Here is a 27999-nt window from a genome sequence, read left to right on the forward strand (position 1 = left end):
CATTTCCCTGCAAATTCCATGATTTTGTCATTTTTTAGTGCTGCGTAATACTCCATGGTGTATAAATGCCACATTTTTTTTTATCCATTCATCTATTGAAGGGAATCTGGGTTGGTTCCACAGTCTAGCTATTGTGAATTGTGCTGCTATGAACATCGATGTGGCAGTATCCCTGTAGTATGCTCTTTTAAGGTCTTCAGGGAATAGTCCGAGAAGGGCAATAGCTGGGTCAAATGGTGGTTCCACTCCCAGCTTTCCCAGGAATCTCCATACTGCTTTCCAAATTGGCTGCACCAATTTGCAGTCCCACCAGCAATGTACAAGAGTACCCTTTTCCTCACATCCTCGCCAGCACTTGTTGTTGTTTGACTTCAGAATGGCTGCCAATCTTACTGGAGTGAGATGGTATCTTAGGGTGGTTTTGATTTGCATTTCTCTGACTGCTAGAGATGGTAAGCATTTTTTCATGTACTTGTTGATTGATTGTATGTCCTCCTCTGAGAAGTGTCTGTTCAGGTCCTTGGCCCATTTGTTGATTGGGTTATTTGTTATCTTACTGTTTAATTTTTTGAGTTATTTGTATACTCTGGATATTAGGGCTCTATCTGAAGTGTGAGGAGTAAAAATTTGTTCCCATGATGTAGGCTCCCTATTTACCTCTCTTATTGTTTCTCTTGTGCAGCACAACTTTTCATTTCTCTGGTTGTACACAATGTAGTGTCACGCCACATGTGCAGTCATACATGTACCTAGGGTAATGATGTCCATCTCATTCCTCCATCTTTCCTGCCCCCATGCTTCTCCTCTACTCCCTTCCCTTTGTCCAATCACAGTTCCTCCATTTTCCCCCATACCTCCCCTCCCCCATTATGGATTAGCATCCACTTATATAGAGAACACATTCGGCATTTGGTTTTTTGGGATTGGCTTACTTTGCTTAGCATGATATTCTCCAACTCCATCTATTTACCTGCAAATGCCATGATTTTATTCTCTTTTAATGCTGAATAATATTCCATTGTGTATATACACCACAGTTTCTTTATTCATTCATCTATTGAAGGGCATCTGGGTTGCTTCCAGTTTAACTATCGTGAATTGAACTACTATAAACATTGATGTGGCTGCGTTATTATAGTATGCTGATTTTTAAGTCCTTTGGGTATAGATTGAGGAGTGGGATAGCTGAGTCAAATGGTGATTCCATTCCAAGTTTTCTGAGGAATCTCCATACTGCTTTCCAGAGTGATTGTACCAATTTGCAGTCCCACCAGCAATGTATGAATGTGTCTTTTCTCCCACATCCTCACCAACATTTATTGTTACTTGTATTCTTACTGCCACTCTGACTGGCTTGAGATAAAATCTTAGAGTAGTTTTGATTTGCATTTCTCTAATTACTAAAGATGTTGAACATTTTTTCATATATTTGTTGATTGATTGTATTTCTTCTTCTGAGAATTGTCTGTTCAGCTCTTTAGCCCATTTATTGATTGGGTTATTTGTTTTTTTTTTTTTTTTTTTTTTTTTGGTGCTTAGCTTTCTGAGTTCTTTATATATCCTAGAGATTAGTGCTTTGTCTGATGTGCATGTGGCAAAAATCTGCTGCCCAAATGTAGACTATCTGTTCACCTTATTGTTTCTTTGGCTGAGAAGAAGCTTTTTAGTTTGAATCCATCCCATTTATTGATTTTTTATTTTATTTCTTGAGTTTTAGGAGTCTTGTTAAAGAAGTCGGGGCCTAATCCAATGTGATAAAGATTTGGGCCTAATTTTTCCTCTATTAGGAGCAGAGTCTCTGGTTTAATTCCTAGGTCCTTGATCCACTTTGAGTTGAGTTTTGTGTGAGGTGAGAGAGAGGGTTTTATTTGCTGCATATGAATTTCCAGTTTTCCCAGCACCATTTGTTGAAGACAGTTTTCCCAGCACCATTTGTTGAAGAGTCTATCTTTTTTCCAGTGATTGTTTTTGGCATCTTTATCTAGTATGAGATAACTGTATTTATGTGGGTTTGTCTCTGTGTCCTCTATTCTGCACCATTGGTCTATATATCTATTTTGGTGTTCATACCATGCTGTTTTTGTTACTATAGCTTTATAGTATAGTTTAAGGTCTGGTATTGTGATGCCACCTGTTTCACTTTTCTTGCTAAGGATTGCTTTGGCTATTCTGGGTCTCTTATTTTTTCCAAATGAATTTCATGATTATTTTTTCTATTTCTATAAGGAATGATGTTGGAATTTTAATTGGAATTGCACTGAATCTGTATAGCACTTTGGGTAGTATGGCCATTTTGACAATATTAATTTTGCCTGGGGGCTGGGGATGTGGCTCAAGTGGTAGTGCGCTCACCTAGTACATGTGAGGCACTGGGTTTGATTCTCAGCACCACATAAAAATGAAATAAAAATATTGTGTCCACCTAAAAAAAATAAAAATAAAAAATAAATATTTAAAAAAATATTAATTTTGCCTATCCAAAAGCATGGGAGATCTTTTCATCTTCTAAGGTTTTCTTCAATTTGTTTCTTTAGTGTTCTGTAGTTTTCATTGTAGAAGTCTTTCACCTCTTTTGTTAAATTGATTCCCAAGTATTTTATTTTATTTTTTGAGGCTAATGAGTCATTCATTTTTAACAGCTGCATAGTGTTTATCTCTTGTTTTTCTTAAAGTTTGATATTTTGTACAGATAATATATTCATATAGTAAAAAAGCAAAAAGATAAACATATGTGAAAGGAAATTGGCACAGGACTACATAGACAAACCAAGGACAAAAGCAAAAGCAGATTTATTGTAGGGAACCTGTCAGACTCTCTCAGGCAGAGAGAACAGCAACTTCTCTCTCAAGAATTACTTTTAATAGGCCAAGTAAAGGCCGTGGGTTAGGGGCGGGGTTAGCCCTTGTGATTGGCATAGCAAGCGTCACCTGATTTTGGTGAATGTAAGTTTTCATTTCTGAAGACAAAAATAAGCAAGTTTCTGTTTCTCAAGGAAGAAACAGCAGTTATTTCTTAAGAACAGAACTTGAGTCATAAAATGGGAGTGGGGAAACGAAGATGGCTGTAGTTATGCCAACAATATGTAGAGGTAGATAGGGAATCCCTATTCTCACTCAACCTAGTCCTTTTCCATCCGAGGAAAGCAGTGTAGTTTTTTGGATGGATCCTCCTAGAGATCTTTATATACATACTGTTCTTTACCTCCCCCCACCCACCCAGTGTACCTTGGAGTGCTTTCTATTTGAGTATGTGGAGAACTAATTTTTTTCTTCATTTCTTCTTCGCACTCCATTGTAGAAATGTACTGTGACTTATTTAACTATTCTTCCAACTTAGGTTATTTTCAGTATTTTGCTGTTATTAATGATGCTGCAGTGAATAACTTTGTGCCTGAATCATTTCATATATGTGCAGATAAACCTGTGGGATAAATTTCCATAAGTAGGTTTGTACAAAGAGTTCATGCATTTGAGAACTGGGGTTGTGGCTCAGTGTTAGAGCACTTGCCTAGCACATGTGAGGTACTGGGTTTGATCCTGAGTACCATATTAAAAAATAAATAAATGAAAGTATTAAAAACACCCCTCAGTCTTCATTAAAAATAAAGAGTACATGCATATGAAATTTTGATACCTCTTGATAAAGTTACCCTCACAGATACACTAATTTACATTCCTATTAGCAAAGGGTAGGAGTCTGTTTCTCCCTATTCTCTCATCAATTTTTCCAATTCTTTTTTTTTTTTTTTTTTTTTTTTTGGTTCATTGGTTTTGTTTTCCTTGTATAACTGGGCATTGAACACAGGGCCTCATGTATACTAGGCAAGTGCTCTACCACTGAACTACATCCCCTGACCTCTTTTTTAAAAACATTTTATGTTTGAGACAGCATCTCTCTATATTGCTGATGCTGGCCTCCAACTTGCAATCCTTCTGTCTTAGCCTCTGGAATAGCTGGGATTACTGATGTTTGCCCTGGTGTTCTACAAATGTTTTGTTTTCTCATAAAAAATAGTGTCTCATTTTTCTCATATAGGATCTCTTTTATTAAAAAAAAAACATCTATTTAAATATTTTTCTTTTTTCTGAGCCTCTGTTTATGTCCTTTGCTCCTTGTTTTTTTTCTTACCAATTTTTAAGAGTTCTTTATATAATAACAAGAATTAACCCTTTGCCTTATATGAGTTACAGATATTTTTTCCCAGTGCTTCACTCTTTATCAGCTTTGCTTTTTTTGCTTGGGACCATTCAGAAATATTTATTTATCAGCCAGCTATAGTGGCACATACCTGTAATCCCAGCAACTCAGGAGGCTGACGCAGGAGGATTGTAAGTTCAAGGACAGCCTCAACAATTTAGCAAGGCCCTAAGCAAATTAGTGAGACTCTGTCTCAAAAAATAAAAAGGGCTTAGGTTATGGCTCAGTGGATAAGCACACCTGGGTTTAAAAAAAAAATGTGTTGGGGGCTGGGGATGTGGCTCAAGTGGTAGCGCGCTCGCCTGGCATGCGTGCGGCCCGGGTTCGATTCTCAGCACCACGTACAAACAAAGATGTTGTGTCCGCCTATAACTGAAAAATAAATATTAAAAAATTCTCTCTCTCTCTCTCTCTCTCTCTCTCTCTCTCTCTCTCCTCTCTCTTTAAAAAAAATGTGTTAAGAAAGATTTATTTATTTATCAACTTTCATTTTATAGTATTTAAGTTCTCAATAGAAATTCTTTATAACTTTGGAATGGAGTATGTTTCTAATTAAGAATTTCTCCCCTGATTTCTTCTAGAACTGCTGTGGGTCTTATTTTTCATATTTAAATCTTTGTTCCATTTATAATTATTTTCACATTTGTTGTGAGGTGTGTATCCAACTTTATTCCTTTGGGTGGCTATCTGCTTGTCCCTGTAGTGATTATTAGGTATTCATCTTAGCCTCACCAGGGCACAGTGTCCCTTTTCCCTGTACTAGGGCTTAGAATAAGTCTACTCTCTGATAGCACCAGTCCTCCCAAGCTCCTACCTTGCCCTTCCTTTCCTGAGATTTTTCAGAATATTTTTCCTTGTCTATTTTCTGTGTGAAATTTAGGATCAGATTTTCTAGTTCAATTAAGTATTTGTTAGTATTTTTATTAAAATTTTTTTTCATATTGGGGATCAACCATTGAGCTATATCCCTAACCCTTTTTATATTTGCTTCTTTTTTTTTTTGGTGAATAAAGTTCTATTTTTTATTAAAAGCTTTTCCACATTATTCACAATTGTAGGGCTATTCTCCAGTGTGAATAAGGCCTGTTTTATTGCTAAAAGCTTTGCCACATTCCTTATATTTGTAAGGCTTCTCTCCAGTGTAAATTCTGCTGTGGCAAATAAGGTGTAATATTTGAGTAAAAACTTTGTCACATACTTTGCATTTGTGAGGCTTCTCTCCAGTGTGAGTTCTGTTGTGGCAAATAAGGTGTGATTTTTGACTGAACACTTTGCCATATTCTTTACATTTGTAAGGCTTCTCTCTAGTGTGAGTTCTGTGGCAAATAAAGCCTGATTTTTGAGAAATGCTTTGCCACATTCTTTACATTTGTAGGGCTTCTCTCCAGTGTGAGTTCTGCGGTGCCAAATAAGGTCTGATTTTCGACCAAAAGCTTTGACACAATCTTTACATTTGTAAGGCTTCTCTCTAGTGTGAGTTCTGCTATAGCAAATAAGGTTTGATTTGTAACCAAAAGTTTTGCCACATTCTGTACATTTGTAGGGCTTCTCTCCAGTGTGAGTTCTGCTGTGGTAAATAAGGTGTGATTTTTCAACCAAAAGCTTTGCCACAATCTTTACATTTGTAGGGTTTCTCTCCAGTGTGAGTTCTTCTGTGGCAAATAAGGTTTGATTTGTTACCAAAAGCTTTGCCACAATCTTTATATTTGTAGGGCTTCTCTCCAGTGTGAGTTCTGCTGTGGCAAATAAGGTGTGATTTTTCAACCAAAAGCTTTGCCACAATCTTTACATTTGTAGGGTTTCTCTCCAGTGTGAGTTCTTCTGTGGCAAATAAGGTTTGATTTGTTACCAAAAGCTTTGCCACAATCTTTATATTTGTAGGGCTTCTCTCCAGTGTGAGTTCTGCTGTGGCAAATTAGGAGTGATTTTAGACTGAAAGCTTTGCCACATTCTTTACATTTGTAAGGCTTCTCTCCAGTGTGAGTTCTGATGTGGCAAGTAAGGTATGATTTTCGACCGAAAGCTTTGCCACATTCTGTACATTTGTAGGGCTTCTCTCCAGTGTGAATTCTGCTGTGGCAAATAAGGTGTGATTTTTGACCAAAAGCTTTGGCACATTCTTTACATTTGTAGGGCTTCTCTCCATTGTGGGTTCCTCTGTGGTAAATAAGACCTTTTTTTTTACTAAAAGCTTTGCAACATTCTTTATATTTGTAGGGCTTCATTCCAGTATAAATTCTCTGGGTGGTAAACAAGGCTTGATTTTTCATATGATTTCTGGTGTTCACTCTCACTTGTAGTTTTCCACAATTTCTTTTGTGGTAAATAGTTAAGATCACAACTTCTATATTTTTCACTTATCACTTCATGAAATATGTATTTTAGGCCCTTGTCTGGTGAATATTCTTGGGTATGATTAGGAGTCATGGCCAGGAAGGCCAAGTTTCTATAGTTCTCTAGCATCACATCTCTATATAAGCTGAAAGCATTCCCACTCCTCTTCAGTAAAATCAATGGCTATATCCATAAATGTTAATAGTTCCATTTCCTTGCTCTCAGGGTTCTCAGCGTTCCCCCTGTGGTTTGTTTCCAGATTCTGCATAGCACAGACACCTGTGCTCCGGATCCAGGAAAGAAGCCTACAAAAAGATTGAAAAAATGGCCTATTTACTTCTTTTAAATATAGGAAGACAGGGTCTCACTAAGTTCTTAGGGTCTCACTAATTTGAGGCTACCCTCAAACTTGCAATCCTGGACTGGGATTGTGACTCAGTAGTGGAGCACTTGCCTGGTATATGTGAGGTACAGGGTTCGATTTTCAGCACCACATACAAATAAATAAAATAAAGGTCCACTGACAACTAAAAAAGATATTAAACAAACAACCTCCCAAAAAAAAAAAAAAAAAAAAAACCCTAACTTGCAATCTTCCTTTTCATTATCCGCCAAAAGAAACCCCATGCCACTCGTCATTTCTCCCCAAACCTACCATTCCCCAGCCTTAGACAACCTCTAATTTATTTTCTGTCTCTACAGAAAGATTTGATTATTCTGGACATTTAATATAAATGGGATCATATGATGACTGGTCTTTTTTCACTGGCTTCTTTCTCTTAGCATAGTATTTTCAGGATTTATTAGTTTCCTAGAATCTCTAACAAATTACTGCAAACAGGGTAGCTTAGAACAATAGAAATTTACCCTGTCATAAATCTGGAGGCTCCAAGTTTGAAATCATGGTTAGCAACACTAGGCTCCCTCAGAAAGCTCTTGGAGAGAATCTGTTCCATGCTTTTCTCTGAGCTTCTGGTGGTCACCAGCAATCCATGGCATTCTTAGACTTGTAGCTGCATCTCTACAATCTCTCCCAGTCTTTATATGTTGTTCTCCATGTATGTGTGTCTCCTGTGTCTTCACATGACTTTCTTATAATGTCATCAATCATTGGATTTAGGGCCTACTCTAATCCAGGATTATCTTGACTACTGAATAAGATTATATTCATAGATACTTGGGTTAGAGCTTCAACATATCTTTTACTGGAGACAGTAATTCAATCCATAATATGGATGCATTCATTTGTAGCATATATCAAAATTTCATTTTGTTTTTCTGGCCAAATAATCTTGCATTGTATGAACAGACCACACTTTGTTATCTGTTCATCAATTGATGGACATTAAGGTTGTCTATCAGGTTGTGTCTGTCATTTTGTCACTTATGATTAATGCCGTCATGAACATTCCTGTAGAAGTTTTTTTTTGTTTTTTTTTTAAATGCTGGGGACTGGGTTGTGGCCAATGGTAGAGCACTTGCCTAGCATGTGTGAGGTACTAGGTTTGATTCTCAGCACCATATAAAAATAAATAAAATAAAGGTCCATTGAGAACTAAGAAAATATTAAAAAGAAAGATTTGATGCTGTATTTCTGTTGATGGTAAATCAAAATATGTTTTAGCAATAGCATTAATTTAATGGTTTTTTAAAATTAACATTTTTTTCATTTCTTCTGGGTTTGAATTACTGGATCATAGAACTGCCAGACTATTTTTCAAAGTGGCTGCACTATATGCATTCCCGTCAGCAGTATTTAAGCAGTATATATATGTTTCTCTACATTTTCGCTAATAGTTGGTGTTACTATCTGTCCTCTCTATTCAGGGGTTCCACATCTACAGATTTAACCAACCACAGGTTGAAAACATTTGTTTTTAAAATGTTGTTATTGATGTGTATCAGCCTAAAGTGGTTATATCTACACTGAACACAGGCTTTTCTTCTTATTATTCCCTAACAACTATTTACATACTACTTCATGGCATTAGGTGTTATAATAACATAGAGATTATTTAAAGTATTTAGGAAAAAGTGGAGTGTTTGCATGGGTTATATGCAAATATTTGTGTTTAAGTGACTTGGACATCCTCAGAAGGTCCTGGAACCAGTTCCTTGCACAAGCTAAGGGATGACTGGTTTTGGTTGTAGCCACCAGAGTGGATGTGATGTGGTACTACATGGCTTTAGTTGCATTTCCCTGATGGCCATTTGTGGATCTTCTTTGGAGATACGTCCATTCAGATCTTTTGCTCATTTTTTTAAAATTGAAGTTTTGTCTTTGAGTTCTTTATATATTCTTAAAGTCCTTCATCAGGTATAATTTACAAAATTTTCCCCACATGTGTGTTGTCTTTTCGCTGTCCCTTTGAAGCACAAAGTGGGTGCTTGTGTTGTTGTTGTTTGGGATTGAACCCAGAGTGTTCTACTACTGAACAATATCCCCTTTTATTTTTTTGAGACAGAGTCTTACTAAGTTGCTGGCCTAAAATTTGAGATCTTGCTTCCTCAGCCTCCCTAGTTGCTGGGATTACAGGTGTGAGTCACCATTCCCAGCTGATAAATATCTCCATAGTGTATCAACTAATATTCTCAAATGATAATATGTAACACTTCCTACTTACATACCTACAGTGCCTACCATACTTTGCTTAACAGTTTTATCAAGGTTCCTTAGTCTTTAGTAATATTATAGTATTTTAGTTACATAGTTCTATTCTTGTGTCTGACATTGTCAATTTTTTATAGTGACTAATTGTACCCTGTGTTCATTTTTCTATTTGATTATTGGGCCTTTTATTTTTTGTGGCCTTTCTGCATATTAAGAAAATATCCATTTTTGTTATTTGAGCTGCCAGTTGTTTTTCCAGTTGTAAATTTGTTTTTCAAGATATTACTTATTGGACTGGGGGTGTAGCTCAGTGGTAGATTGCTTACTTAGCATGTACAAGGTCCTTGGTTCAATCCTCTCGCCATGTATTTATTTATTTATTTATTTATTTAGAGAGAATTTTTTTTTAATATTTATTTTTTTAGTTTTTGGCAGACACAACATCTTTGTTTGTATGTGGTGCTGAGGATCGAACCCGGGCTGCACACATGCCAGGCGAGCACGCTACTGCTTGAGCCACATCCCCAGCCCCATTGCCATGTATTTATTATGTGCAAAAATTTTGCCCTGTTTAGAAAGGCATTTACCCACCTCTATGAATTTTTTAAGTTATATTTTTTATAATAATGTTATACTTTACCACCCCCAATATATCATTGATCCATTAAGCATAAAGGATTTATTTTGGCATGACCTCTATTCTTCAGGGGGATTCAAACTTGCCTGATTCCAGAGACACCTGGATAGGGGATGGGCAGGCCCATTCTGCAGTGAGGAACCTGTATCTGGCTGGATCTGTCTGGAAGAATTCAGCTCCCCGTGAGTGGCAGGGAGGGTGGGGCATAGATATCTGCCTGGTTTGGGGACTTATTTATGCCTACTGTAACATAGGGAGTCACTGGCCAGAAACTGTCAGTCCAGTGTCCCTACCCCTGATAGGGAGCTGTTGCTGTCATGAGGCCCTGACATTCAGGGCTATCCCAGAACCTCCACCTCTTTATTGTAGGCTATAGAGCCTCCTCGGGCAATTGCCGCTGTTTTCCATCCAGCCCATCCAGCTTCTCCTCTTCTTACCAGGATTTGGCCAAACACATGGTAGATACTTCCATGGCTGATGTGAGTATTTGCTCCCACTCTTCCCCATCACTGCTTTAGCCAGACCTCTGCTGGGTGGGGAAGAATAGGAAAAGAGCTGGGCAAATGAGGGCCACCAAGGCTTGTAGACTTCTTCAGTGGTTTTCCATCTTGAAAAATGTATATTTATTAAACACTGATCAGAAAGTTAAACCTAGAGGCTGGGTATACTGTGCCTACTAATTTGGTTATGGCCGCTTTGTCCCCAGGTAATGGCTGCTTGTTCCAATAATCTACATAATCTCTTCAGCCGCCAGGCAACAGCTGGCTGGAAGTAAGTTTCTTTGCAGTGTTCTTGATCCTAACCCTGTTGTCCTGCTTGGCTTAACTTCTCCTTCCCCTTCTCCACCCTGCTTTCCTGGAGTCTCTTAACCTGATTTCCTCCTTTGTATCTTAGGAACCCTCTTAAAAAAACAAAAAACAAACAAAAAAAACCTCTTAATTCTTCCTCTTTCCACTCCTTGGTGTCCCTTAGCTATCAGGGTGAAGAGCAGGAGGTGCACCTTTACTATAAGGAATTTTCTTCTACTCGGCATGGCTTCCTAGGGGCAGGTGTGGTGTCCCAGCCACTGTCTCATGTATGGGCAGCTGTGAGTGACCCTACCCTGTGGCCCCTGTATCACAAGCCTATTCAGACAGCAAGGCTACATCAGCGGGTGAACAAGAGCATCAGCCTAGGTGAGCCCAAGGGAGGGAGGCTCCCATGGGGCCTGGTTTCTGGTGTGTCCCATGATCTCTGGCCAGGGGACAGAGGCAGAGGGTTGGAGGCAGCCTTGTTGAGAGACCAGATACTTAGCCTACTTCCAGATTGTTTATCCAAGATTTCATTGGATGTCAAGTCATAGGATGAAGGGGAGGTTCCTAGGCTAAAGAAGACTTGGGACTAGATCTGTCAATGGGCCTCCTGACTCTACTCTACCTCCACCCCTCCAGTGTACTTGGTTTGCGATACCACCGTGTGTGCACTGAAGCAACCACGGGATTTCTGTTGTGTCTGCGTGGAAGCCAAAGAGGTGCCTGCCTTGCTGGTGGTAATCTATGGGAATTGGTTTCTCTGGTGGGGATGAGGGCAAATTGCAGCTGGGTCTAGGATATGGGTGGCTTCAAGGCAAGCCCAGTGTTGCTTCTACTATACTAATTACACTTGAGCCTGTTCCTGTTTTTTCCTCATTACATAACATCTCTGTCTGCAGGGGCACCTGTCTATCATGGCAGTTCAGTCTGTATATGACACATCCATGCCAAGACCCAACAGAAAAATGGTCCGAGGGGAGATACTGCCCAGTGCCTGGATCCTGCAGCCTGTCACCATGGAAGGGAAAGAAATTACCAGAGTCATTTACTTGGCCCAGGTGATATAGAGCTAGTAGCCAGCCTTGTAACATACTTGGGACCTCTCTGTCTAGCTGTGTTCTAAAAAAATGTGGCCAGGAACTTCTTGGGTTCAAAGTAAAGGAGTCAGTGGAGAATCAGAGAGGAAGGAATGAGTGTTATCAGCTGAAGTTGCTAGTACCAGAGATCTAGTAGTAACCTACATCTTGTGGTTGTCCCCAGGGTCTTTAGAAGACATATCATTGCAAGGTAAAAGCAGCAGCCTCAGCAGAGCAAAATCATTGTTCATAGATAGAGTTCAAGTCCACATGGGAGTGGAACTGAACCAATCAGTGGGAAGTGAAGAGAAGAGCCCAAGGGTCTTAGACACCAAGCCAGTGGAGTCTGGGGTGAATCTCCCATCACCTCATCCCAGGTGCTTGGGGCTAGAGTGTTTGTACCTTCATCTCTTCCCTTTCTGCTTTCAGGTAGAATTGGGTGCACCAGGCTTCCCGCCTCATCTCCTGAGCTCCTTCATTAAGCAGCAACCACTGGTTGTGGCCAGGCTAGCTTCCTTCCTTGGTAGTTAGCACCACACCAGTGAGATGATGCTGCTGAGATTCAGGCCCAGGATGCTCCAAAAATGCTGTGGCTGCTCCTCCTTAGCTGTTAGCAACCTGAGATGAGAAGAAGCTGAGGCTACCTGTAGTGGCAGACTACACAGATAGCACTAGCCCGGGGTTGCCAGGAGAGCCCTGTCAGTACTCAAGTCACCTCTGCAGAACAAGAAGCCTGAGCTCCTGGTCCTCGCTGTCCAGAGAGAATGAAGCTCAATTCACCTTTTGGATTTCTCACCTTTATTTCTCATTTCTGGGACTATGACACAGGCCTCTCAAGGACCAGAGTTGGGCATAATCAGCAGAGCTGGGGAACTGCAGTGCTTTGGCAAGATGCCTTCTTAGTTCGGCCCAGCCCTCAGGCTGATGGGAAGGCAAGCAGCCACTGGCCAAGACTCCACTCTGGAGCTGCCTCCAGTGTTCAGCTCCACCGTGTAGAATATCACAAAGGACCAGAACAGAAAAAAGGCTTAAAAATCAGCTGCACAAATCAGAACACAGACTCAGAATCTTTTCTCCAAATACTATTCATTTTTGCTTTCCCCCCCGCTCCCTTTCCTAGGAGAGGATATTTGGGTCTTTGCAGCAGTCAGGAGTGTTAAGCACTGCTGCTTCAGAGCACTTCAGGGCTCAGGAAGATGGGAGAGCAGCGTAGACACAGGATGGACAGATTTCAGGTTGGGATGTGGGCCTTGGCCCTTTGAGGACTGGTGGTGGATGGGGGTAGCCAGATGATTACTACTGACAAGGCAAGAAGGGATTTCAGTGAGATTAAAAAATGACCTCTGAAGAAGGAAGATAAATGAACTGGAAGAGGAGGTAAGCGGTTTGTCAGGAGGAAACTTGATTGCAGACCTTCCCTTCCCTTACCCGGAGGTGAGTCCCTTGAGCTATTGCTCTGGCCCTACCAATTCTAGGATGGATGAAGGGTGGATTCAGTTTTCTTGTAACTTAGCCTGGCTGAATTTGAGCTCTGAAGATTCTGTATGTTTACTTAGAGGTGACAGGGACGGGAGAAATTCCCATTTAATTTTCTTGCCCCAAATCTTTGGTAAAAGAGGATAATTGTATGGGGATTGAGATGTGGTTAAAAGGGTAAATTTCTGTACAGTGCAGCAGAGTTGCTTTTCTGAAAATGTTTATAGGGTTTCCTTTTTCTCTTACCTCAGATTAAGTTATATTGTTTTTATAATATGTTTTTAAGCTTATTTTTCAGTGATTTTTTTTAACAGCTTATATATGTAGGACCCTAATTTATGTATTCTTCCCCTCTTCCTAAAATTGTTGACCAAAAAAAAGGTCAGAACATTTGTAAATTAAAAGTCCCACGCGGGGGCGCTGGGGTTGTGGCTCAGCAATAGAGCACTCACCTAGCACATGAAGGGTGCTGGGTTCAACTCAGCACCACATAAAAATCAAATAAAGGTATTGTGCCCAACTACAGCAAAATATTTAAAAAATTAAAAAAAAAAAAAAAGTCCCATGCAGAGCCAGGAACCAGTAACACACCTGTAATCCCAGCAGTTTGGGAGGCTGAGGCAGAAGGATTGCAACGCCAGCCTCAGCAACTTAGTGAGACCATCTTTAAAAATAAAAATAAATCCCATGTGGGAGGCATGGTTTATGCTCTGTGCCTAGTGTGGATGAAGTGTCCTGAGCCAGTACCAAAAATCAAAACCACTTTTTCAAATTCCCAAGCATTCAGAAAAGACTAGACTTCCCATGGCTTGGGAGGCTAAGGCAAGGCTCTAAAGCAACTTAGTGAGATCCTGTCTCAAAAAAGGGCTGGGGATGCGGCTCAGTGGTTAAGTGACCTTGAGTTTAATCCCTGGTACTGATCTTAAAAAAAAAAAATTGGATTTACAGGATTAAAAAAAAGAAGAGATTAGGAAAGAAGGTTCTAGTGAATGGGATAAGCCTGATGGGGAGGGAAAGGCATGAACTGATAAACAATACTGGGGAGAAGTAGGACTGAGAAACACTCCTATTTTTCAATGTTGATGTGACTTCCCTGTTTTGTACATGGGGCTCCCTCTAGCACAGAGAATCTTACCCTTTCTTGGGTTTGAGACCTTTCTGATAGCTACGAATTTTTCCCCTAAGAAACGTTGGAAAGCCACTTAGCAAGAGCTAAATCTTACCCTCTCCTTCCTCCAGCAGAGCCTGGGTGTTACTTCCCAGGAATTAACTTAATGCATATTATCAAAGTTTATAATTATCAAGACCACATGTCTTATAAGATGAACTTTTATAATTATAAAAGTTTATAATTATATTAGGCTGCTCATGCTCTGAGACATTCTAAGCCAAATCAGACACTATAGCCCTAACAAAACAATATCACAAAAGCTGCCTCACCATGTGGTGCAACGGAACATCTTGTGAATGGAACCTGCACAATGCCCTAAATGTCTAAACTTTCCTCCCATAAATGAGAGGGAGTTGCATAGGAGATGATACAGCATTTCAGGGGTGTGAGATGATCTTGCTGCTTGAATATGCAGGTGTTACTTAGAGGTCATAACTCCTAACTCAAGGCCCACCTGCCAAAGGGGAAAAACAGGCAAGAACAGTCATCAAACCTTTGTTAAAACAGTTTATTGTTTTTTGCTTCCCTGTGCATATCCCCGAACAGACCATGTCTGAAGTGTCACTACCTGCACAGGGGTGAAGTCCAGGGTGATGCCAGGTTTCAGTTGGGCAAGTCCTACCTAATCTGTTGTGCATATTTAACATGGCAGTCCAGGTTTTAACAAGTTGGGCAGAAGTCATTCAACTCTGTCATGATTTCTCAGAACCACAAAGTTTTGAGAGATCTGAGATAGCAGCAAGTGAGGTCTGAATCCTGTATTGACCAGCCCACACTCTTCATTTCATTTCGCATCCATGTGGCAAATGTCAGCTCTTCAGCTCCTGGGTTAGAGTCTCAGCTTTTCCACCTTCATGCTGAATTAGTGGCTGCTTCTTCCTCTAGGATTCTGGTGGCAAGCCTGCAGTCTGTGGGATGCCCAGTAACCACATACTTCTCACCTGAGCAGGAAATCTGATCACAGACCCAGCTACTCCTATCCCAGCAAGGGTTGCCGAGGGCTCTTGGGGCTCCACCTGAGGCACAGGCAGGATTCCAGGGTTCTGGTGAGACGCCCAAAACAGGGCCACTTCCCAGCCCTAGCTTTGGGCCAGCACTGTCCCCCTATTTGGCTGCACCAGTTCACAAGTTCTCCGCTGAGGTTCTGGCATGTGGGGCTCAGCTAGAAACAGGTTAAACAGTGTTGCTAGTTCTTCAGAGAAGTCCTGCAGTACATAGAAAGGTGCGAGAAAAGGCAGACATGGAATTCTGGACACATCCACCCTTTCCTAAAGATCAGTCTCTAGCTAATTGGTGAGTAGACAACAACCTGGCGCACAGCTGATGTTTCATCTTGAATTCATTGAGCCACATCCCCAGCCCTGTTTTATATTTTAGTTAGAGGCAGGGGCTTATTAGTACTTTACTTTTTACTGAGGCTGGCTTTGAACGCATGATCCTCCCGCTTCAGCCTCTCAGGCCATTGGGATTACAGGAGTATGCCACCATTATTTTAAGGATGAAAAAAACTGATTTGTGCCAAGTCACAAAAACATTAACTAGTAACTGAGTCCAGGTTATTCTGATGATAAAGACCTATATATAGTGTACCATCCTGCTTTCCACCTGCTTGCCTTCCCTCATAAGCCCCTCATACAGCGGCCAGCGGCCACTCAGATCTGAAGAAGGTCAACTATAACAGCTAATCCTCAATTATAGGGTTGTCCTGAAGACACTTTACAGATATCCACTTAGCTTTAGTTCCATCACTTTGCCCTATTTCAGGATAAATGGGGTATATAGGACACCTGATATCTTTATTTAAAACAAGGGATGAGGACTTCTTACCCCAGGCCACTGGGCCTCATGAAGGCTGCCTAGGCAGGCTTCTATCTCCATCCGTCCCATAAGACCTTTCTCTACCAGCTCCCGAAGTAAGAACAGCAGCAGGTCCCACTGCAAAACACACCATGGGGAAGCTCAGCATTTCGAGGACTGTATAGTTACCCTGATTAGTACAAACTTGAAATCTAAAGGGCAGAGCTGCTGAGAAATGGAGGCTCGAGACAAGCATAGGGAGTCCTATTTCAACATGGAATAGGAATAAAGGAAACAAATTCATTCCACAAACTTTATCCTAAAGAATTAAAATCAGCATACTATAGCAATATTTATAGCATCACAATAGCCAAACTATGGAGCCAGCCTGTATGATCATCAATGAATGAATAGATAAATGTGATACACACACAGTGGTGTCTATTCAACCATAAAAAGGTTGCAGGAAAATGGATGGAACTTGAGAACGTTATATCAAGTGATATAAGCCAAACTCAGAAAAGTCAAGGGTTGTGTTTTTTCTCATATGTGGAAGCTAGAGAGGGAAAAGAAAAGTTGGTGGGGTAGGAAAATCCCATGAAAATCAAAGAGATCAGAAAAGGGACTAGGGGGAAGGAAAGAAAATACAGGGGAATGATGTTGGCCAAATTAAATTGTTACATTATATGCATGTATGAATATGGAAGAGTGATTCCCACCATTCTATAAACTATAATGCACCAATAAAAAATATGCAAGAAAAGGAAAGGAAAAAACAGCTCCCTAATACTATCAAAATAAGACTACAGAAGACTAAGAAGCTTTCCTATTCTCACCAGGCCTAATCCCAGAAACTCGGTAAGTTGGAGGCCAGCCTCAGCAATTTAGCTAGACCCTGTCTTAAAAGGACTGGGGATATAGCTAAAGCAGCCATGGGTTCAATCTTCAGTACAAAAAAAAAAAAAAAAAAAAAAGCTTTCCTACCTGCTACTTCTGACTCACCTCCCTTGGCCGAGTATCTGCCAGAAGCCCCACATTTCTTGGGCTCAGTAGCAGCTGTAGTGGAACTGGACCTTGGAAGTCATCTTTCCACAGGGAAAGTAGCATGTACAGAAGCCTTCGAGCCTGCCCTCGCTCCAGCCTGTGCTGTGGTGGAGGCCCTAGGACAGGGATCTGGTCTGCAACTATGGGACATGATGGAAGCCAAATTTTTTTAAAATAGAGGCATAAAAGAGATATGTCTAATCCTGCTTATACCCAACCTTGATTTTGAGGGGATATAGCAAGAGAGAAGGGGTTTGACAGAAAGGAACCATACCCAGGAAAGAAGCTAACTCCACAGAGCACTTTGCCAGATGCTGCTCAGCAGGTGGGCACAGGAACTGAGAGAAAAAGGGAGACATGAACATCATCCTTATTGCTGTGAAGACTGTCCCTGGGACAGTGTGGCTCTACTTATAAGGCAACAGAAGACCATTCTTCATGTAGCACATGACATGTCTCACCTGACGGCACCGTAGTGTCTGGCCCATCTGGCCTAGGAGCTGCTCCAGATGCTCTGGGGAAACACCCTCATCAGGGTCTCGGGGCCCAGCAGCCAGAGAGAGCACATCCTGCAAAGAACAGGATAAGACCTCATGCCAGGCTGGGACTAGGCTGCCAGAGAATTTGGATTGGGGTGGGGACCAGCCAGTAGAGTGAGTCAGAAGGAAAAGGAAAATCTGGTCCTGGGGGTGAAGCTTCTGGACCAAGAGATCCCTGGAGCTGGGGTTCAGGTAGGACAATACAGCTAGGAGAAGCAACCATGTGGGTAACCCAAGAGGAAACAGATGAAGCAGATAAGCCAAAGGACAATGGGCTACCACAGAGCTTAAGAGAGATTTTTTCAACATGGGTCAAAATTAACCAACTCCTAGGGGGCATCTTACAGCGTTTTGGGAAACTGTCCCATGAGATACAGTCTGTTTTCTAACCCTCATGCTTCCATTTTCTCAGTGAGGTTTCAATACAAAAATCTGCCTACTGATAACCAGTATTTAGTGGTCATATGTCTTTTCCTCTCTCCCCTACATACTCTCCATTGTTAATGACTGCTGCTTTGTCCTTATTCATTCCTTGACCAAGGCAAGATAGTAAATACATTATGTTTGCATGTTTGCAAGTCATAAGATCTCTGTTCTAACTACTATGCCATTTTAACACAAAAGCAACACGGACATTTGGTAAACAAATGGCTATAGCTGTGTTCCAATAAAACTTTATTTGCAAAAGTAAGTGGCAAGCACAGTTGGGCCCATTTTGCTGACTCCTACTCTTAAAAAGTCTCTGAATTTTTCAAATCAAGTTAGGAGTACAGTTTATTCTTATTGCCTGTAACTAAACAAGCATTATGTCCCACGTAGAAGAACAGTACTGAATTGATATCCATAGCCATTTACCAGCTGCTCCCACTACAACCTGTATAATATAAATTTAGTTTTAGATTTTCCTTCTTGCCCTTTTGGGTGATTCAGTTACTAAAGTCAGTAACATTAGGAAAACCATTTGATTCAGCTCTGCTCTACCTAATCCTATTCAGTAATGAAAGAAACAGAAACTAGACAGGTAACACATAAAGCTTCTATAAAGAAATCCTGGAGCTGATGTGAGAAAGGAAAGAAACCAGCAACAGAGCAAGGAGAAGGAATGGGAAAGCCAAAGGGAGTAGGGTAGCTGTGTACTTTTATCTCGGAGATGAGGTGGGAGGGGAGGGGAGCGTGGTGCTCACAGGCGCGGGAGCAGCCCCTCCGCTCCCCCCGGGCAGCCGGTTCAGGACCCTGGACTCGAAGTGTGCGACTCACAGCCGCTTTCACCTCCCTCCTAATCAGTGCTACAGGGCAGAGGGAGAACAGAAACAGGGTTACAGGAGTGCCCACCCAAGCTCACCATGCCAACCCATGTCCTTCACAGTTTCCAGATGGCTCTGAGTCTCATCTCCCCAAACTGCCCAGCACCCTGCCAATCCACCTTTCCAAATCTGATTCGGTCCCCCACTCTCCCGGACCTAACCTGTAATGTTGGCCGACAGCCAGGCACAGGCTTTTTCTGTTGCAAGCCCCACAGCTATGTTCTCTGCACTGCTTAGTACCTGTGACAGAAGAACTATAGAGTCAGGACAGAGAAGGGTTGGGTGCAATGATGGATACCAGAGTTCAGGACTAACTCCCCACCTTATAGCAGCTGCATACACAGCTACAGGTATGTACTCTTTAATGCATACACACACAAACATAACCACTGGTCTGCTAGCTCAGGCCTTATTCCTACGTACAGCTGCTGGGGTCTCCTCTGGAAGCAGTGCCCGCACAGCCCCAGGGCTCTTCCTTTGGCAGAACCTGAAAGACGAGTTCAGTGAAGTCTATATATTTTAGCCTGAGGACACCCCAAATGCTCCAAACCCCTGACATGGGAGTCTCTACCTCAGACCCCTACCCTACCCCAGATGCTGGAAGAAGGAAAAAGCCATTAGTCCTACAGCATTACATGCTCTCTCAATTCAACATTTGGACTTTGTGCCCAAAGATATGAACCTATAGAGAAGGGTAAAAAAGAACAGAAAATGGGTTGGAGAATAGAATAAAGGTTATGAGTGTGAAAGAGTAGAGAGAGAACAGAAAAACAAAAGCTAAGATAGGAGAGTAGAGGAGACGAAAGGGTCCAAATAGATTGGCATTTCTTACTCCCGCCCCTGGCTCAATGCCTGGGTCCCATGGGGACACAGCTGGGAACACAAGATCTCCAACAACTGGGCTGGATCTCCCCCTTTCTGTCCCTGTGTCACCCGCTGCTCCTGAAGAAGTGACTCTGCCTGGCGCACCAGATCTGCCACCAGCGTCGCCCTGCAGCAGGGACAGAGGGGTTTGGGGTAGTTGGAAGGGATGAGTTGGAAAGGGGCTGCAAATTCAAGGAAATTTGGTCAGAACTACCTTCAAGGAATATTAGTAATTTCAGCCTTCCCTTTCCACCCACCCCACAGTTGACTTTCCTCAGTTTGACAAAAAGCCATTAAAAGGGACCAGACCTATAATTCCAAAGGCTCAGGAGACTGAGGCAGAAAGATTGCAAATTCAAGGATAGCCTGGGTAACTTAATGATATCCTTTCTCAAAATAAAAATAGAAAGGGCTGGGGATATAGCTCAGCTGTAGAGCCCCTGGGTTCAATCCCCAGTTACTACCACCACCACAACAAAAAAGTTAAAAGGAGGCTGGGGTGTACTCAGTGGTAGAGCACTTCCTTAGTGTGCACAAGGCCCGGGGTTGGATCCCCAGCAACACACATGTGTGAGCACAAAAGGAAAAAAGGGAGTTAAGAGGGCAAATGGAAAGAGATTGAGAATAGGACCCTCACCCACTCTTACTTGATGTGTTTGACACAGTTTGAGCCAATTCTCTCTGCCACAAACTCCACAGTCCTACGCAGGGAAGGTGGCTGGTTGTGGAAAAAGGCCTGGGCAAGCTGTGCCTGGGGAAGGAAGGAGCAGCCTCATGAGGGATTCCTTCTGCCTCCCCACACTGGGCAGTCTCTGCCCTCTCCCTATTCTTACCTGCAGCCCCTGGCTGGTCTGGGGAGCCTGGGCTCCCAGGCCAGTAGTGGTAGTGGGGGTGATTTTCCTCACGAAGCCCCCACTCCGTCCACTACTGCCTGAAACCCATGAAGCGAGCAGTTTCCGGAGCTCTCCTACATCAGGAAAGTCTAAGGTATTAGTTTCAGAGTCCTCCTCACCCCCTAAGAATGCAGGACTATAAGTACTTGTGGGATAAAGACATGGCACCTGGAGAGCCTCATGAAAGACCAAGGTATTGGGGAATCAGACCAATGGGGTATCTGATAGGTACTCATGAAAGGACAGGACTGTTAAGGGGGACGGGATGCTCACCGATGTAGGGGCAGCAGATGTAGAGCAGCTGCTGATCCACCACAGGCACACTGTCCTGGGGGAGAAGAGGCCAGGGCTGGGAGGGCAGGCGAGCAGGTTTCCTTTCCTCCCCAGCATGCTCAGGGGTAGGACAGTCAGGAGATGTGTAAGGGTTGAACAACTACCACAGTCTGCTTCTGCTGGGCCCTCCCAGACAGACCACATCTCTGGCTACACCCCAACACTCACCAAGCCATGCTCTGAAGCTGCTGTGTCCACCTCTAATGCATCCACTTGACCCTCTTCCAGAAAGAATAGATCCTCAGGGAATGTGGGAATCTGACAAGAGAGCAAGGCAGCCAAAGCTCCACCCAGCACTTCTGAGACTCACCACACCTCTGACCTCACCAGGGCCAAGAGGCAGCAGGGCCAAGTGGTGGTCCTCTGAAGAATCTTCATCTTTTGGCCCCTACCTTGGTCACACTCTAGTGCTCCTGTCCCCATCTCTACCACAGTAGTTGCCATACCTCATCTGGACCCTCACTCTGCCCACCTGGAAGAGCCAGCCCAGGACAGCAAGCAGGAGCAGCTTGTTTAGGAAACACATCTCCCCTTCATTGTCCTGAGATAAGACCAAGCTCCTAAAAGGTAAATGGAGGGTGTGAACAGAATTCATGCAAAGGATGGAATGGAGTAATGGAAAGCTAACACTGGGAAAGTGGTTCTCAAAAGCAGACATAAAACGGACTACATAGGCAACCAGGTTGCCTTGGCAGCCCCTGCTATATGTATTCTCTCTTGGCTGAGCCATAGGAGAAAGGTAAACAATTGTCTAGTCTGTCTCTGTCAGTCAACCTCTGCCCTTCCTCCGAGGCTCAGCTATGGAACCACACATGAAGTTTACTATTTGATCCTCTTTATAAATAGGACTGAGCAATGTTCACACTTTCTTTTCTTGAGCCTTAGCCTTGCTTTACTCACCGATGTACATGCAGCAGGAGAGTAAAGATACTCCGGTAATAGTCCAGCAAGGGGACAATGTGATCAGCAAAGGAAAGGAACTCCACCAGCCAGGGCACAGTGAGCACTGCCCGGCGGGCCCTCAGCCCCTGCTTCAGCAGAGCTCGAACATCCAGGACAGGAGGGACCTGGGAGAGCCAGGCTCAGTCAGTGATTGGCCCCTAGAAGGGGCTGATGATGCCCTCTACCTGCCAGGTTTCCAGAATAGCCAAGGAAACCAGTCAACCTCTGTGCCTTGCTGGACCTCCCAGCTCCCTCCTTACCAGGTTCTCCCAATCATTCACCTGGCTCCTGAGGGCCAGAATGGAGTCTTGAAGCTCACGGGTTGGGGGTGGTTCAGGGCCCCGGTATGGCAAGAAAGCCACAAAGCCCAGAAACTTAGCCAAAAGTCTGAGGCTAAGAAGCACCACAGCAAATTGCCTCCGTTCACCCTGCAAGGCACCAAGGGAAGTAAAAGGTCCTAAGTATAAGCCTCCTAGAACAATTATAAATCTGTTCTCTTTGCACTTACCCCTTCCCTTGTAAGTCAGACCCTGTTTATTTCCCTTGTCCTGCTTTCTAACCTGCCAGTCTACATCTGACTCTCCATCTTCATCACCAGGCTCATGTTGAGGCAGGGCAAGGCCATTAAGTTCCCGTATCTTCAAGCTCAGACTATCCATAAGATGTTGATTAAACTGGAAGCTGAAGTGGGGGGGGGGGGTTGGGAAGCACCAAAAAAAAAAAAAAAAAAAAAAAAAACAAAGAAAAGAAAAAAAAAGTACTAGAGGTGTAGGAAGAACTAGAATTGAGAGTATGAAACCCATACAAAAAAAGATCTACATGATAGATGGTGAGGCTGAGAAACAATGAAATTACCTACATGGGTGAAAGAATGAGAAATGAAATGAAGTTAGAAAGTGTGAGCTGAAAGGAGCCAGAGATCACTTACTTCTACCCTGTTATTTATTCCAGGCAAAGGAGAGAGAGTGATTTGCCCTTTTGGGAAGCCAAACCTCTCCCATCCTGACCCTGCCTTTGCAAGACACAGGGGAACTTACCTGCTGGCACTTAGGATGAAGTCCCTGAAGAAGCCTTGACAACCTGGAAAGGTGGGGGGTGGACAGGGCCCCCCACTGCTCTGAGGAGCCACAAGTCGTTCCTGCAGTCGCCGCAGCCGCCCCAGCTTGTCAGCTCCTAGCATACTCAACACATCTGGGGCCTCACCCAAGACAGTGCCCCCAGCACCACCAGGGCTCTGACACATCTGGGGTGATGGAAAGGAAGGAAATTGAAAACAAGTAAGTGAAAAAGACTGATCAAAATAAGCACAAAGTAATGAACATTTATGAAATACCAACTCCATGTTAGGCACTTTGGACAGTTTTTGAGGGAGGAATTATATTCCTCTTCTAAAGGTGAAGAAACTGAAATTGCAAGTGTAACCATGTGCCTAGAATTGCTGGAGTTAGGATTTGAAGAGACCTGACTACTAAGCTCAGCTTTCTACCACAGCACCAAACAAGAAAAAGGAGGTAACATTTGAGGCCCACCTGGGCAACTTAGTGAGACCCTATTTCAAGATAAAAAATAAAAGGGCTGGGGACATAGCTTAGTGGTAGAGCAGTCCTGGGTTCAATCCCCAGAACCACACACACACACAGAATGTAATAGATCAGGGAAGGGCAAAAGGTGCAGGGCACATCAGAGAGCATTCTGTTTTTTTCTCTGCCACCTAAGGGCCTACTTGGCTATCCACACTGTCCAGGGTGCCATCCTTTACTTGGATGCTTACAGTACCCGCAGTTTGCTGTAGATTAATTTCTTGACAAGCTATTACCTGGAGAAGTTGTTTTTGGAAAAGCCGTACAAAGTGGCTATGGCTGCAGGCTGCAGACAGTTGACCCATCATGGCTCTGAGGAACAAGAAGCAGGTGTAGAGTGTGTGGGAAGGAGGTAAGACAGACAAAGATCTGAGCAAGCAAGCCAATCCTCGGGCTTTTCAGCTGTTTACCAGGGACTTGAACAGACCTTTTCCAGAGCTGGCCTGCATAGGGGCATGGGAGAAGGCAAAGGACACCCCTCAGCACCAAGATCCCTCAAGGCTAAAGATACACTTAACCAAACAAGAAACAGGCCACACTAAGTGCCAGTGTACTTCAAGACCCATGTGGACTACAGGTATGTGGACCATATACCTTGACCACTTCAAGGTATGTGGTTAGAAAATACTCTTTCTGCAGCCTAGTCATCTATCCATGCAAAATTATCAGACGTGCTCAAATTAGAGGCGGAAGTCTAGCCAATGACTTGGTCCAAAATTCAAGCAACCTTGATTAAGAGCTTTGCACTTTCCCATTTGCCATTATAGAACAAGTGCAAAGCACTTCTGAGTGGAAGCAGCTGGAAAGAAATCCGTTTTGAGTAGAGGCAGAGTTGTCAATAACTAGAGACTAAGGAGGAGAAAAGAATATATAGCTTTGGGCTGGAAGGAGTGGTGGAAAGCTTTCTTCCAGTCAGCTTACCAAGCATCACTGAGATGCCATCAGAAGCAAGAAAAAGGGACCAGCATTTGAGTACCCACCTGATCCTACTGCCCAAGCCCTTCTCAAAATCCCAGCCGGGCTCCTCATGGCGATCTTCCCACTCTCGAAGAACCTCATAGAACACATCTCTGACAGACACACAAGAATACCCGATCAGCTGCAGCACAGCCATCTCTCATTTCCAGTGAAGTATTCCCTAGTTTGGAAGACTGAAGACAGCCCTATCCACAGTCCTTCTTTAAGCTCCAAAGTTCTTTATGTGATGGTAATGTTACAGATCCAGCAGCAACACTCATTGGCCTCACATACATCCATGAGCAGTGAAAGTGAATCCTGGCATACTCCTGTCTGAGTAGTTTATACACCTGTGAGAGGGCTGTCAAACTCAAGGGTTCAAGTCCATGAGAACGAAACAGAATGAAACAACTGGCCCTCATGATGTCTGTTAATTGGAGCCTGGGGGTACTGACCTACTACTTGTTAGTGCCAGACTTCTATTTTCTATGAAAACAAGACAGCTCCCTATTACAGAGAAAATGTTGCCTTATTCCTTCCCTCAATATTCCCTTTCCATTTCACCTCTGTTTTTTAAAAGTATGAAAGGCTCGGTCACTGGAGAAGTTGGCACGATTGTCAGTTTCTGGCTGAAAGGATACAGCTTGAGCCGAGGGTGGCATCGCCAGAGAGACCTAAAATATGGCAGAGACATCAGAAACTTTATAAAGCCTGTGGAAGTCATGCTCAGAAGACTTTACTCCCTTATTGTTACCCAGAATTAGCTCATATGACAATTAAGTGTCATGAGCAGATTGTCTGAATTCATGAAAGCTAGGAATGGTCAGGTCCAGGTTAGTAGTCATCTAACCTGGGGTCACAGTACCTTGGCAACACTGCCCTCGTAAGCAGCTCGAAGTCGGCCTTGAAGAGCTGGTGAGAAGCACAGTAGTCGTTCATTCTCAGCCAGCAGCTTTAAGGTCCCTTTGTCCAAGGAGGAAAGAACCCTACAGGGAGAAAAACACAAATAACTGAGACTGAGACACAGACTGCAAACAGGAAGCAGGCACCCTATTAAAGTGTATTGGGAGCATGGAGCAGGTGTGTAAGTCCAGAAATGTACAGTAGGGTTACGGGTCAAAGACCAAGACAACAGAGGCAAAGGGCAAGGAAATTAGACCTTACAGAGCAGAGATCAAGAGAGCAGGCCAGGAATATTAGCCATAAATCCAAAGGTCAGCTGTTGAGTATATTAGATTCTTTTAGGGGAGACAAACTCAACCTTGACACAAAATTATAGTTAGGATAAGGTCCAGGACCACTGTACCTGTTAAGTACAAGTATATAACCCAAGGGGTCAGAGAATCAGACAAACAATTAAAATAAAGGAAACTCACTGAAATTGATGCTCTAAAACCTGCACTGCAAAGAACACACAATCATGGATGCTCTGGAATAGTGGGCTTTCCAGGGAATCTAGAAAGATAGTAACAAACTGTTAATTAAGGGCTATCCCATCTGTAGACTCCATTTCTAGAATATGAGGTATCTCACTGATGTAGAGCACCTTGACTCAGTTCAAGGTCACTGTTCTTGGCAGCCACCATCCTTCGGGCAGTAAGGAGCTGAAAGACGAAGAAAAGCTCCAAGAAGAGGTTTGGGACCAGGTTCTCTGGATATAAAAAGAAATCCCTTAGTACTGGAACCATTTGGAGCCAAGGCTCAGTTTTACATGGCTCATTTAATTCTCTTATGCTGCAGTTCTATAAGTATCTCCATTGTAGCTCCCCTTGCTAGCTCTCTCACCAGCAATGCACGAGGAGTAGACAAGGGCTACCAGCTCCAGGCGCTGGGGGGAAGACACTCTGGCAGGGTCAGCAGGTTCTGCAGTGAGGCTTCCAGTCCGGCTGGGGAGGGAAGTTCCCAATTCTGGGGTGGGAGAGGCAGGGGTAGGTGACTGCTGCAGCTGTTTAGAGCTATGGGGATAGAGAGATCTCATGAGCAGTTAGCCTGGCTTTCCATACACATTCTCTCTCTTTCTCTCTCTCTCTCTCTCTCTCTCACACACACACACACACACACTCCCTCCAGAGAAGACATTGACCAGCCCAGGAAACAAACCCAGAGTTCCCACGGGGGAAATCAATTTCAAGGAAAAGCCCTGCAGGTCCCCCACAAGGGAGGAAGCTGACATCCCAGGGAGCGGCAAGGCCATACCGCTCCTTCCTGAGCATCTCCCGCTCCTCTCGCAGACTTCTGCACCCTGGGGGAAGGCCAAGGCCCCAAGGGCTAGTGTCCAGGGTTGAGGGTTGGGAACTGGGGACACAGCTGATTGGGGGTGAGGTGAAGCAGATCTTGGGCTTGGAGAGTGACCGCTCTTCGCTCACCGGAGTTGGGTTGATCCTGCGTGAAGGCTTCGTCCTGCTGAGAGTAGCCATAGGTTTTCCTCAAATTTCTATCTTCAAATAACGCCCACCCCCCACAGCTGGGCCTCTTGCAAAAAACAAACAAACAAAAATCCCCTCACTATTATAGTTACCACGCTCCCAACCTTCCAACCCTTCCCGAGCTCAGCTCTGATTTACAAACTTCCCTAGCAGAGGCTTCAGACCACCCATCTCCTCTGTTAGAGCTGGTTCCTCACCCTGCAGGGCCGGGGGGAACCGAGCCTACGGGAGGGAACTCCTCCAGGTTGCTGAGGTTTGGTGGATCAGAGAGCGTGAGGCTGGGGGTACTGGGGCTACCAGAGCCCTTAAGCCTCCGGCCTCCGGGCCAGGACAGGCTCTCCCCGCCGACCCCCTCCTCTGGGACCCCGGGGACACGGCCTCCTCTCTCCCGGGCCGGCCCCGGACCCCGCCTCCTGCCCCCGCGGCGGGTCAGAGGGGCCTCAGCGGTGGTGCTCGGGGGCTCAGTCGTAGGAAAGAGCTGGCTGCGCGCCCCGCGGCCACCCCGCGGCTGGCCCCCCGGCCTCCCTGGCAAGGCTGCTGAGGCTCCTGAAGCCTTGGCTGGGGTTGGGGGGCCCTGCGGGAGGACGCGGCTACTCTGCTCCCTCAGGAAGTTGAGCAGGAACGGCACGAATTCCTTCCGTAGGGGCCGGAGTGAGTTCAGCACGGCCGCCTCCCCCGGGCTCTCCTGTGGAAGAAGCAGAGGTCGAGGGGAGAGAGGATCAGCTGCCAGCCCAGGTCCGGGGCAGCTGGGGCCGCAGGGCGCGCTAGGGTGGGCGGCCCGGGCAGCGGCGCCCAGTCCGAGTGCACTCGGCCCGGGCTGGCAGCTAGGCACCTTAGAGGAAGGGATTGGAAAGGCAGTATCTCCCGCGGGAAGCCGATTCTGGTCAGCCCTGGGGGCGTGTCGGTGCTGTTACCTCCGAACTCTGGGTGCTGCGCGCGATCCACCGCACGGCGGCTGCGACCGACACCTCCTCTCGCAGAAGAGACTCCAAAACGGCCGCCATCCCGGTCGGGGCGCTCTGGGGC

At 44.0% G+C, this 27999-nt stretch overlaps 2 protein-coding genes across 14 annotated transcripts in view; one reads left to right on the top strand and one right to left on the bottom strand.

The window, feature by feature from the left end:
• Stard9 (StAR related lipid transfer domain containing 9) overlaps positions 1-26050 on the top strand; it is a 162614-nt gene extending 136564 nt beyond the window's left edge. For 3 of the 8 annotated variants that reach the window (XM_076850637.2, XM_076850643.2, XM_076850645.2), the window contains 8 exons: positions 9851-9962; positions 10150-10259; positions 10487-10551; positions 10753-10955; positions 11211-11308; positions 11471-11629; positions 12077-21635; positions 22962-26050. In XM_076850637.2, the coding sequence (XP_076706752.2) occupies positions 9851-9962; positions 10150-10259; positions 10487-10551; positions 10753-10955; positions 11211-11308; positions 11471-11629; positions 12077-12178 (849 nt within the window). In that variant the 3' untranslated portion in view covers positions 12179-21635; positions 22962-26050. Of the gene's footprint in view, positions 1-9850; positions 9963-10149; positions 10260-10486; positions 10552-10752; positions 10956-11210; positions 11309-11470; positions 11630-12076; positions 22697-22961 lie in introns of those variants that run through there. The other 5 variants (XM_076850638.2, XM_076850641.2, XM_076850640.2 and 2 more) reach the window with 5 other exon arrangements.
• Positions 14787-27988, bottom strand: Cdan1 (codanin 1). Of its 6 annotated transcripts, none has more exons than XM_076850661.2 (28): positions 27888-27988; positions 27171-27658; positions 26744-26947; positions 26333-26502; positions 26094-26198; positions 25924-26002; positions 25413-25533; positions 25112-25221; positions 24571-24660; positions 23827-23902; positions 23048-23253; positions 22571-22691; positions 22292-22438; positions 21969-22135; positions 21541-21628; positions 21237-21326; positions 21009-21063; positions 20676-20809; positions 20490-20593; positions 19811-19969; positions 19402-19465; positions 19140-19218; positions 18812-18960; positions 17597-17704; positions 17410-17473; positions 17094-17275; positions 16122-16229; positions 14787-15499 (listed from the first exon to the last, which is right to left on the bottom strand). In XM_076850661.2, the coding sequence occupies exons 1-28, from the start codon at positions 27975-27977 to the stop codon at positions 15374-15376; spliced, it is 3684 nt and encodes a 1227-aa protein (XP_076706776.2). In that variant the 5' UTR covers positions 27978-27988; the 3' UTR covers positions 14787-15373. The 6 variants fall into 6 exon arrangements, with proteins under 6 accessions (XP_076706776.2, XP_076706772.2, XP_076706771.2 ...); XM_076850657.2 differs by having other exon boundaries at positions 26744-26950; XM_076850656.2 differs by having other exon boundaries at positions 22292-22691.
• Between the last annotated feature and the right edge of the window lie 11 nt (positions 27989-27999).

Source organism: Callospermophilus lateralis, chromosome 3 (assembly GCF_048772815.1).
Source record: "Callospermophilus lateralis isolate mCalLat2 chromosome 3, mCalLat2.hap1, whole genome shotgun sequence".
Classification (NCBI taxonomy): domain Eukaryota; kingdom Metazoa; phylum Chordata; class Mammalia; order Rodentia; family Sciuridae; genus Callospermophilus; species Callospermophilus lateralis.